This window comes from Brachycentrus maculatus, unplaced genomic scaffold, assembly GCF_059751285.1.
Source record: "Brachycentrus maculatus isolate JH-2025_06_01 unplaced genomic scaffold, ASM5975128v1 h1tg000206l, whole genome shotgun sequence".
NCBI classification, from domain to species: Eukaryota; Metazoa; Arthropoda; class Insecta; order Trichoptera; family Brachycentridae; genus Brachycentrus; species Brachycentrus maculatus.
In genome coordinates, this window is record NW_028280957.1 from 768,091 (window position 1) to 781,016 (window position 12,926).

General features: G+C 33.7%; 1 protein-coding gene across 1 annotated transcript; it reads left to right on the forward strand.

Annotated features, from left to right (window-relative positions):
- Positions 1 to 4,735: 4,735 nt before the first annotated feature.
- Positions 4,736 to 10,782, forward strand: LOC148307150 (uncharacterized). The gene is made up of 3 exons (XM_088263884.1): positions 4,736 to 4,904; positions 6,801 to 6,882; positions 8,796 to 10,782. The coding sequence occupies exons 1-3, from the start codon at positions 4,885 to 4,887 to the stop codon at positions 9,936 to 9,938; spliced, it is 1,245 nt and encodes a 414-aa protein (XP_088120010.1). The 5' UTR covers positions 4,736 to 4,884; the 3' UTR covers positions 9,939 to 10,782.
- The last annotated feature ends 2,144 nt before the right edge of the window (positions 10,783 to 12,926 follow it).

Sequence of the window (12,926 nt, forward strand, 5' to 3'; positions counted from 1 at the left end):
ATTAAAAAGTAAAAATTTGGTAGAATTTTAAATAATTTATTTTTTCATAGGAAAACTTAAGAGCAAAAATAATACAATATAGTTTTTAAAAAAACAATGCAAGGTCCAATTACAGGTCTCCTCTTAACCAATTCTTTGATATGTTAAACATAAATGTAATTTCAGGGTAATTAAAAAATATATATAAATATAAAAATATTTTGTCCGCCTCCGTAGTGTAATGGTCAGCACGCTCGGCTACCGTTCTGGAGGTCCCAGGTTCGATTCCCAGGGGGGGTCAAATAAATATAAGTGATTTTTTCACTAATATTTATTCAATATTACCCTGGACTGGTACCTGAAGCGGAGGGCTGATCACCTTTCCTTCATGTGTAAACGATCGAGATAACACTGCGTTTATATGAAGCAGTGCCCTATGCACCATTGGGGTGCGGATAAGGGTTTTATTATTATTATTATTATAAATATATATTTGAGTAAAATTTTGTAAACTCGATGCAGAAACTGCATTAAAGTCAATATAATAGTAATATAGCTTACTTATTTATTGATTTGGCGTTTAATTTGTAGAACTCCATTTTAATTTATGTAATAATTTTAAATTTTAAATTTAAAACTTAGTAGACTCAAAAATCTGTGTTTGATTTAAAATTATTACATAAATATAGCTTACGTTTGAGATCTCACTTTTATAAGAGAAATATTACTAATGTAAATTTTACCACACTTTTAAGTGCACATATTTCAGGATCTATTCAGGAATTAATTTAGGTCAGACTTCGTGTGGTGTTTCAGAATGTCAATTAGTCTGTGTAAACCCTAAAATTTATAGAAAAGTGTGACAAGATAAAATATAATATAAAACCCTTACCGCACCCCAATGGTGATAGGGTACTGCTTCATATAAACGCAGTGTTATCTCGATCGTTTACACATGAAGGAAAGGTGATCAGCCCTCCACTTCAGGTACCAGTCCAGTGTAATATTGAATAAATATTAGAGTGAAAAAATCACTTATATTTATTAAACCCCCCTGGGAATCGAACCCGGGACCTCCAGAACGGTAGCCGAGCATGCTGACCATTACACTACGGAGGCGGACAAGATAAAATACATACTTCTAAATGTTTAAAAACATAAAATAAATTCATTTAGTATTCTTTATGTGTCACAATATTACATACATGTTTCAAACATTTATATGTAAGAACCAAGAACTAATAGCATGTAAAATAAATATGTATGTAGTCGTTCTCAAAAAAAGTTCTAAACGATATTAATCAGAACCCATAATGAATTGTTGGGTAATATATCCAAAATTAAACACGGTTATTGGATTGAATTCTACTTTTATTTACATACATATATATATATATATATATATATGATAATATCTGACGCGTTTCATCATTATCAAACACTTAACAACAATTCAACATGGAATTCTACCAACTGTCTGCCGTAAGAACCCATAATTCCAGTAACTAACTAACTAACTAACCATCACGCCGCTTCCCGCAGGGGTAGGCAGAGAGAATAGAGTGCCACACCACTCTGTCCTTGCAAACATTCTTCGCCTCTTCCACGTTCATGCATCTCCTCATACATACCCGCCGATTGTTACGACTCCTAACCTGACCACTTTCAAGTATTTGGCATATCTGATCGTGCCATGTTTTTCTCGGTCTTCCTCTGCTTCTTTTCCCAATAACATTCGCCTCATACATCACACAGTTCATTCATTTTTTCATCCATACGTCCTCTTACATTCCACGTCGCAATCCTGCATTCATGCGCTATCCTCTTCTTTGCGCCTCCGCGGGAAACGCGGCCAACTGGGTGGCGAACATCAGCGTGGCCATTTATGGGCATTTTCCCGCATTCCACAACTTACTAACTATTATATATTACATACTAATTCCAGTAAGCTTAAGATAATCATCTAAGTGTTTTGTTAAAAAAAAAATATATGACTGCACATTTAAGTACAGTAGAACCCGTTTCATCTACCCTCAGCTGGTCGGCTACTCGGTTGATCCGATTGTACTCAAGTCGACTTTTTCTAAATAATTTCTTACTATAAACTACCCTCAATTTCTATATGTTTTATTGTATCGACTTTTTTCTAAGTAATTTTTTACTGTAGACCTTCAATTTGAATATGCATGTATTGTATTGCTCTTTTTCAATAACAAACAACGCTTTTGTGTAATTTATTGCAATATTTTAATTGAATAAAACTTCTTGGTGGCTAAAACCCAATGGTGCATAGGGCACTGCATCTTATTGATGCAGTGTTTTCTTGATTGTTAGTTATACGAAGGCAAGGTGATCACTCCTGCGCTTCACTAGTCCAGGGTAATATTTCATAAATATTATAGTGTAAATTCATTGATATTTATTTTCACCCCCCCCCCTTGGGAATCGAACCCGGGACTTCCAGTACGGCAACTAAACATGCTAACCATTATACCACGGAGGCGGACACAAAATATTACATATACAGAATTTTTAAGTTGAAAGAATGTTTACTGTAAATCTGTATTTTTCTATATTTTCTAAAAATGTGATGATTTATGTTTGATTTACCTACCTAGTTTTAGTATTTACATTTTTTAAAATGGTTATCGTGATGTTTCATATGATAAATTATACAAATTACATTATTTTTTATATAAATCTTATTTTCATTTCTATATTTTGTATCATTGTTAAAAATATATTGAAATTTTACAAATACGATACGTTATATATTATATTTCTAATATTAATAATGATGATCCATTAGAATTTTTTTACATGTGATGAAAATCTTTAAAAAAAATAAAATTATAAATGTCCTCTGCATATTTACTTGTAAATGTTTTTTATAATGAATGTATACGTAAATAAATATAATTTTGTGACTTATGCTGTTATTTTATTGCGTAAATAAGAACATAGTTTCATTAATTGATTCGGCAGTCACTTTTACAAGTTTTACTAAGTAACTACCACTATTTGTTAAAATCTACTGTGACACAACTGTTCTCAAACACATACGGTGTTTGAAAATTATGCGGAATGCACCGAAACACATGTCACAGTAGATTTTAAGAAATAGTGGTATTTACTAAGTAAAACTTAAATTAAAAAAGAAAATAGTTTTTGGCATGAAAGCGAAAGTACATAATTCTATTGAATTTGGTTTATTATTTTTTGACATCTTATCAAAGATGAAGAAGAATATGGAAGTCTAGGCATTTACGGGGCTGACGACCGTCATAGGCTAGTTTAAGTGATCACTTTACACAGTGTAACATTCACTAATTCTACCCATTATTGACAAACACTACTCAAATTCTTGAGGGCTCTATATATATGAACCAATTTTGAAACATTTTTCTTGAATCATTAGAACTTCTCTAGAGACATCTATAGGTGAGATGAAAAGAAGGTTTTTATTGAGCAGAAACTCTTTTATTAGTATGTGAGGTCCGAATCCTGGATTTTAACACAACACATGAGAAACGCCACAAAATACCATTTTTATTATTAAAGCTTATAATTTGACCAGATACGTGTGTAAAGTGACCACTTAAACCAGCCTATGACGGTCGTCAGCCCCGTAAATGCCCAGACTTCCATATTCTTCTTTATCTTTGATGAGATGTCAAAAAATAATATAAAAATAACTCCTGTAATTGGAGATAATCCAGATTTTGTGATTTCAGTATTTGGACACACTCAAAATGTTGTGAATTTGGTTTCCTTATCACGGATTAGGATTCTTTGGTTTTTTTTTAAGGATAATATTCCAAATTTGGGAAATTAACTATAACCACAAATTTGTAAACCATATTGAATAATTTTTTTTGCCCTTTTACCCACAATCTGTGATACCTTGGATGGTGACCACTGCACATTTGGCACACAATTTTTACAGGAACAGGCACTTCTAACCTCATCCTTACCGGATGAGGAACGGTTATCCTAAAAACGGTAGTCGTAGAGTTATGAGTGACAGGAAGTTGTGAAGTAGAGTTTGAAAGATGAGAGAGTGTTAATTATAAGGTTAATTAGTATAGATTTAATAGCTCCGTGTTGTTCCCATTGTCTCATTACATTTGTGCTGAAACATCTCTCTTCCGGCATATGAAACTCAACCACCCATCACAATCCTTAACATATTGGTGGTGAAACTCAACCAATCCCTTTAACAGTGGTCTGGTACGCCCTGTATGAATATCGCAAATATTAAGATGAATTTTTTAATGCCAATTTATTAAAATGCTTCTTTTAGGTGACCAAATTTTATAATGAACTTGAAAAATCATAAATAAAGTCATTTATTTTTAAAAAAATCTCTTTATGAGTATATAACAGTGACTATTTTTTTAAATAGACGTTATTCATACCTTTGTATTTTTTATTTACACATACATATAGTGTTAAATACATATGAAATTTTTCATAGTAATATTTATTTACTATCATCATCAAGCGGAAAACTGATCTAATAACTGTATGTATGTAATAAGCACAGACTAACTAATTTATATAGTAATAAGTAATGAAGTTGACACTATCTTTATTATTTCGATACATCGATACAGAGCCTCATGCACCATTAGGTGTGGAGTGTGGATGAGGGTCAGAATAGGAAGGAGTACCTACGTATTATATATTCGGAAGACACCTGGCATCACAGTTTTTGTCTATGGTTTGTGTTCAATCTTTTTAAAATAAAATCCATGACATTATTATCTATCAAAATCTTCCTTATCCAGCTTGTGAGCGCATAAAAAATGAATATACCTGGTAGTATCGCTATCCGTAAGTCGTATAGGTTTGCCAAGTTCTTCACAGAAAGTCACCCATTCTAAAATATTTAAAAAACGGAACATGGAACAAAACATGGAGTGGTGAGTGAAATAAGAAACCCTTTGGTTGAAATATTTCTTCAAAATATTATGTTTAGAATATAAATATAACCAGTTACAGTTCTTTTTCCGTTTTGGTGTGGGAGATAGTAACAGTCATGTCGTAAATAAATGCAAATAATAAGAGAAAAATATAAAATGTATCGGTAATTATAAAACAACACCTCGTCAGCTACTTTTTAAATGTATGTCAAAAACACAATTATATCGAATATAAAACAAATATCTAAATATAACGAAATTTCTTGCCTCCCTATATATGATTTATGAGAAATTTCTTTAATTTGAGTCATATATTTGTTTATTGTTTTTATATTTTGCCATGTATTAGTTTTGGTTATTTTTAATTTTTTAAAATTTATTTCAAAACATATAACATACATAAATCATATATTCATACAATATTCCCGATGAGTAATTTCTATTTTTCATTTTGGGACATGGAATTAAGGTTAACAAGACTGGAACACAAATAATAAAGTAACAAAAAAGATTTAAAAAAAAACAAAACTAATACTAATACATGTCAAAATATAAAAACAATAAACAGGTATAATAAATAGGCACAATAAGCATATTATAAAGAAATAAATGAGAAAGTACAAGGTAAGAAGCATATTTAAAATAAACAAATGAGAAAATATAAAAAATAAGAAAATACAACAAATGAGAAAATATAAAAAACATAAGGTAAAAACAAAATAAGAAAATATGACTAATCACTACATCTTTCCATAAAGTACCTTCTCGGATCATTTATTTTGGATCCCCGAATGGGTTTTATTTTATATATGTCAGGCAGCTGGTTAATTTGGGTATTGGCAACATAATTTAAGGACCTCACTCCAAATTTAGTATTGTTTATCGGCTCCACATGTATTTTGTTATGTCATCGTGTATTATGATTATGAATTTCTTTGTTAAAAATCGGTATGGTGTTGCTGTGAGTCGTTTTAAACATTATTTGAAGCATTGTACTTGTAATCTCAAAAGTTGGTAGAATGTCAAAAGGTATTATGTTAGTGCTCAAATAAATGTATTTTACATGAGTGGTGTACGGTAGACGAAATATATTTGTTATAACTCTATTTAGTATAACTTGTATTTGGGAAATTCTCTTCTTATTTGTGAAACCCCAGATACAGCAAAGGTATGACAGGTGGGAATGTATCGTGGCAAGATATATTGATCGGAGCATCGATAAAGAGAGAGTACCCTGCAATCGATATAATACTCCTGTTATCGGTACAATTTTTCTTTTAACATGATTAATGTGTTCCGACCATGAGAGCTGAGAGTCTACTACTAAACCCAAATATTTCGTCAGATTTTTTTGCTCTAGGCGATCATTTCCGATGTTTACATTTAAAGATGTTCATTATTGTAGACCAAATACTACAGATTAAATTTTTTTTTGTACTGGGCTCAAGTAACACACCAAAGTTCAAGTATATGTATATATATATATATCTACGGTATACAGATTGAAAATAAAATGTTGAATGCCAGCAGTAGCATTAAACAGTTATCTTATTACGTTGTGGTAAAAAATATTGGTACAACTTTAAATGTATCAAGAGATCAGGAACAGCCAAGATGGTTCGTTCAGTAAAACATTGTATTTAACAGTTGAGTAAAACTATTAGCAATGATCAGCGCTGCCAGTAGAGCAAGGAGTATAAATGTATACTGTGTATAAATATTCTGTCTATGCTTTGTAAAATTATCTAAACAAAGTAGAAACTACAACAAAATAAATTTCTCTAGGCAGAATTAACTCCGTTTGATGGTGAACTAACAAGATGGTGTGGCTTGTTTTCTTTTTAAACTATTATTATCAAATTACATATTTATAATGCTGTGAATTTCTCTTTTCAGTGTGACAGATGAAGGACTCCCACAAGTCGTGCAAACAAATGAAGAGCAGAAATTTTCCTCAAATTCTACAAACACATCCGAGGTATTCTTATTTATTTCATTAGAATGCATATACGTGTATGTTTTTATTTTTGCTTCTTCTATATTATTAATTTACAATATGCATGCAGTCGGAGGCGTGCGTTCTATATAGGCAGAAAAGCAGTGCCTACCTTGGATTACTAACATTTCATATAGAAACACGAACAGTGCCTACTATGCCTTATTAAGCATTGCTTACCTTAAGGTGGAGACTGACCGGAGCATTTCGTCGTAACATAACGTCGTAACATCGTTCGCGGAGAGCATCACCGAGCATCCGAAACTATGGATGGAGAGCTCGGCTCGCTGTGCTGACTATACGACTGCTCGCATCGTAACGTGTTACGTTACGACGAAATGCTCCGGTCAGTCTCTTTATCTTACTACCCTGTTTAAAAACTCTGTTCATGCTACTGCGTGTAGTGATTTATTAATGATATAGGGCACTAAATTATTGTGCATACAGACCTTGGAGTGTTCATAAAGGAAAGGCAATGTCAACATGTCCTACATTAACCTGTCAAAGTGTATGGACGGAAATAAACGTTGATGTAAAATTTCCGTAGAGGAATATACACGTAAATGAACGACGATGTAAATTTCTGGCTTCGAGTGTTTTTTGTGACTGTATATGTTTTGTGACTCCTGGAATACACAATCGTTTTTTTTAGAATAAAACCTAAAGTTAGTGAGTTTTTTTTAATTTTATTATTTTTACATGATTTCTGAGACAAGCATTATCGATAAAATTAAGAAAAGTGTGATGAGATGGTTTGGACATGTGGAACGTATGAGTGAGGAAAGAACGGTTAAACAAATTTATGAGGTGAATGTTGTTGGGAAAAGAAGCAGAGGAAGACCGAGGAAAACTTGGCGCAGTCAGGTATATCAAATACTTGAAAGCGGCCGGGTCAGGAGTTGTAATAATCGTCGAGTATGTATGAGGAGATGCATGAATGTAGAAGAGGCGAAGAATGTTTGCAAAGACAGAGTGGTGTGGCATTCGATTCTCTCTGCCTACCCCTGCGGTGAAGCGGCGTGATGGTTGGTTAGTTAGTTACAAATCTAGTCACCATAGTGTTTTTCTTCACTGTTCTTTTAAATCTGAAAAAAACAACAATAGTGTTCGAGGTCAAGGGATCTTCCATCCCTTATGTCACTGCGACCATATTCGGTCTATTGTGACCTCCTTCTGTATCACAGCTAACTCCCAAGACGTACGTGAGTAATTTTACTCACAACCTGTCTTGGTGGTAGGAGCTTCACCTTCTTGGAGTACAGTAGTGGTCCTCCGAGGATGTGACTTCGTTTGCGAGCGAGTGCGTCACAATTATAGAGAATGTGGATTGATGTATTATAGTGTTGATGTTAGTTTTTATATTCTTTATGCTGAACCTTAACAGATTGTGTTCATGAAAAGGCCAAGCAATCCAAGTACAAATTCTCAATAGGGAAGGAAGGTATTGAAAATACAATACTGAGCTAAAATATATTTTTTTTCTTAAATTTAATTTTACCATTAGCAGGAGTGGAACCTGTAATTCCTGTTTTGTAGTCAAGCATCCACTGATGACGGTATCACATCCAATGATCTTTTAAAATAATAAAACACAGCTTTTAATAATAAATATTACCGATTTACGATTATAGTACTTAGCGACATATTATGTAGTACTTACATAGTAATTTATATTTATATGTGCACCAAGTTTTTGATAAGAGTAGGCAGTAGAGTTGGGTAAGGTAACCTACTTAGTGTAAGGTAGGGTAGGCACTGTTTTTTTTTGTCTATATGGAATGGACGCCCTTGATAAAAAATATATGATTTTAATTGAGTACTTGAATTTGACTAATAATTTAAGACATTTGGTATTTTTTTCTTTGCAATATAATTATTCTTGTGTTTAATTTCAGATCAAAGAATATAAAAAACGAAAAAGCAAAGTCACAAAAGCGAGAAAAAGTATACCAATAAATGAACTAAATAATGAACATCAAGTCAAGGATAGTGACGTGATAAAAATGAATAAAAACAATTTTAACGAATCGAAAGACAATAAAGATGAAGAATTCGACAAAACCATTATTATAAAAAAAGAGATTTGTAACGAAGAAGATGGTAATAAACGTTACATCTGTTCCATGTGCAATCATGCCTGCGAAAATGAATGGCATTTGAATACGCACATAGCTATGCACATGGGAGAAAAAGTATTCGGTTGTGATCTATGCAATTACCGATGTTCCGAACTGAGGAATCTTAAAAGACACAAAGTAATTCATTCCGACGTAAAGCAATTTGGGTGCGAGCATTGCAGTTACACCTGCTACAGAAGCGGTACGCTTAAAAGGCATAAACTGACCCACACTTTGAGAATATACACCTGCGAAGATTGCACTTTCAGTACCAAAGTAGCGAAAGAACTCAAACTCCACAAGCTCGGGCATGCGGGAAAAGAACCGCTCGTGTGCTCGACGTGCTCTTTCTCTTGCGCAACTCCCGCTGAGCTCCTGAGGCACACGAAAATCCATTCAGACGACAAACCGTTCAGCTGCGAATTTTGCTCATTCAGCTGCGGACACAAGAATAATTTAAAACGCCATATGCTAACACACACCGGCGAAAGACCCTTCATGTGTGACTATTGCGATTATACTTGCTCGCAGGCGATATCGCTGAAGTCTCATCAGCTTTCCCATTTGAACGAGAGGTCCTACAAGTGCGACACTTGCGAATTCACAAGCAGGAAGTTAACCGACGTGCGAAAGCATAAGTTGATACACAGGGGAAGGGCTCCCTTTACGTGTGAACTGTGCCCCTTTACGTGCGCCAATAAAAGCGAGCTGAGGCGGCATCAAGTCATTCACGTGGAAGGGAGACCCATCAGCTGCGATTTGTGTTCCTATACTTGCAAACGCCAGTCTTACTTGAATAAGCACATGGCCGTTCACGCAGACAGTAAACCTTATTCTTGCGAATTATGCGGTTTTTCGTCCAGCCAAACTCGCTATTTGAAAATTCACATGCTGCAACACACAAATATATGTGATAATTAAGAATTACATATTCAATACTTAACACTCTCCTATGTGGAGTGTGCCTTGATACCGTATTTATTACGCTTACTCTGATGTTATTGTTGGATGGCTTGACTCTGGCCAATATCTGTACGCTACGGATTCTTCAGTTCTTTGGACACGTTGGGTGTGGCATAGCTAGGATAACCTGGAACGACTGGTTGTGCCTGGAGGGGAAGAGAGGGAGAGGAAGATCCCCCATATGATAGACCGATGGAGTTAAGGCAGCAGCAAGCACCTTGGTGGTTAGAGCGCTATGTGCAGCGCAGCCATGGGATAACTGAAGAAGAGCCATTGCTTTGACAAGGGTCACAACCCTCAGTAATGAAGACTAAGACCGAGAAGAAGACTCAGACGTTGAGTTAAGCTCGACATTATAATTCTCAATTTCTTCAATTATTTTAAACTCTACAATTTACCCATACAAAACTACAATACTGTACTGTAGTATAAGACCTCCTATTTTTAAAAATATTTTGTAAATCAATTAAGCAATTAGTTCTAGGTGGAAAATGATTAATTAGAAATTGAGGAATGCTAAGGGCTTTTATGATTTAATTTCTTCTTCTTTATGGACATTGGTGATCACCATGGATTCGGCCTCTCTGCCCTGAACTGTTTGAAACATCTCGGGGACATTTCTCCGAGATGTACATCCTTTTTACACTTAATCCTGCAAATTTAATAGATTTTGTACATTTGTTTTTGTCATGACAGTTATAATCAAAATAAATATACATGTATGTATAATGTTAGGGCTTGATTGTGAAGTTTACGGATTTAACATTGAATATGCATAATTAAATAAGAAAGTGTAAAATAATGAGCGCTTTTCATTATCAGGGTAATATTCAACACCACCTAAAAAACAACAGTTCAGAGTTGCATCTCATAAAAAAATCAATACCCTGTTAATTTTAGGTACCTTTTTTGTGTGAAGCGTATAGCGTTTATAAAGTTACAAAAAATAGTACCTATTTTATTGTCACTGCGCTAGTTGTCAGGGAAATCAAAATTGCCAAATAAAGTATTTCGCCTTTGTTCAATGATATCCAGGAGTTCAAAGTTACTATGATTAAATTTGTTCACCTGTATACATATTTTATTTATGTGAGGAATGAAGATATAAGGCGTGGGACGCAGCAAATCTTGGTCACAACTGTCTTCAATAAAAGGCGATTCAGTTGGCTTGGCCATGTACTCCGCTTGCCTCCTGAGAGCCGCCATCAAGCTTGCCTCTTTTACAAGGCATCAGGTTCGCGCCGCCCAGGACGACCACTGCTGACAATTCGTCGGCAGTTCTCGTCAGAACTTCGGGACGCGGGTCTGACTTGGGGGGGATGCAAGGGAGCTGGCAGCCTACAGAAAAGCCTGGAGACAGTTTGTGGACTTCATATGCTCCACCTAGGGAGCGGATATGGTTTAGTTAAGATTAAATTTGTTCACATGTATACATATTTTATTTAGTTATGTTATTAAATATTAATTTAATAAAAAGAGTAAAATAAAATAAAGAGAAACAATACCTTAATACATACTTGTGTTTTTATTAAGGTGTAGACTGACCGGAGCATTTCGTCGTAACGTAACACATTACGATGCGAGCATTCAGGCAGTCAGTACACCGAGCCGAGCGCTCCATCCATCGTTTTGGATGCTCTGTGATGCTCGCCGCGAGCGATGTTACGACGAAATGCTCAGTCAGTCTCCAACTTTACACGTATATAAATTATGACCAATCCAATATATAGGATCCAATATAGGTACATTATTTGAATGAATTTGAATAGGGAATAGTGATACATGGACAGATTCAGTTTTTTGCTCTATTTTTAACTAAATAGGTGTCAAGTTGTGTTGGAGGGTGGAGTTGAACTATATAAGTCCGTGTCGCTACCACTAGATTACAAACTCACTTTAAACTAAAATGAAATTGATTTGTAAGCGGACAATGTTAATGTGATATTAATCGACAAACTAAAGAACAAATGACTTTTTCGATTATAAAAATAACAATATATTAACTATTTATCAATCCACCTTTGCAATATGAGAAGTTTGATTTCTGGGGCGTATCAAAATAAATATTGTAGTTTTTTTTTCTGTTTGATATTGTCCTGAAAGGCATCTTCATAAGATAAATTATTAAGTGAAACTTTATTGATACGATGCAGTACCCAATGCGCCATTGGATGATAGGTGTGGAAGATCAAAATTAGAATTTATTATTAGGCATGGAAGTAAGCTCTTATCACGATAAGTTCTTACTTACAATTTATTTTTCAATGAGATTTTTCAGTTATGGCAGCACTAAACGATGATCGGAACCAATTCAGTTAAATTTTTCAACGCTATTAGTTTTTTAATTTGTTTTTTGCACAAGTCGTTTACTTTTGTTAATATAATGTTCACATAAACTATAATTGGATTCATCATTCGTTATTTTTTAATTTTATTATTTGCTTTGTTTGATAATTATTTTTACCAAAATGGACGTTTCAGAATTTTTTAAACATTTTGCATATTGAACATAAAAATATAATTTTATTGTAAATTTTGTTGGCCTTTGTCTCCTTAGCTATGTTTCTAAGACGTTTCGTTTAGGATCTTAATTTTTCTACCGACTTGTTTTTAAAAAAATATTTATTAGAATGTGTATTCTAAAAAAAAATATACAAAATAGCAAAATATATCGTAATTAACCTTTTCGACTCGCCCAATGATGCATAAGGTACAACATTATTATTAAAGTGAGAAAAATATCATAAATTTAACCTCCACATTTCATTGGTTTAAATTTTTCAAACTTTTAATAATACCTCAATGTTTTTATTTAAATTCATGAATTAGTTAAGCGAGTCGTAAATAATTCATTTTCAGTAATTTTTGGGGAATTCTTTGAGTTAAAAAAAAAAAGTCAGGTAGGAACCCATCAACATTATTGAAAAAAAACAAACTTGAACGATA

What these genes read in the sequence shown, in the direction of transcription:
- LOC148307150 (XM_088263884.1), top strand. Translation starts at nt 4,885, where the DNA reads ATGGAACAAAACATGGAGTG. An exon ending in ATGGAACAAAACATGGAGTG is followed by an intron (nt 4,905 to 6,800) that starts GTGAGTGAAATA and finishes TTCTCTTTTCAG; the next exon opens with TGTGACAGATGAAGGACTCC. An exon ending in ATTCTACAAACACATCCGAG is followed by an intron (nt 6,883 to 8,795) that starts GTATTCTTATTT and finishes GTTTAATTTCAG; the next exon opens with ATCAAAGAATATAAAAAACG.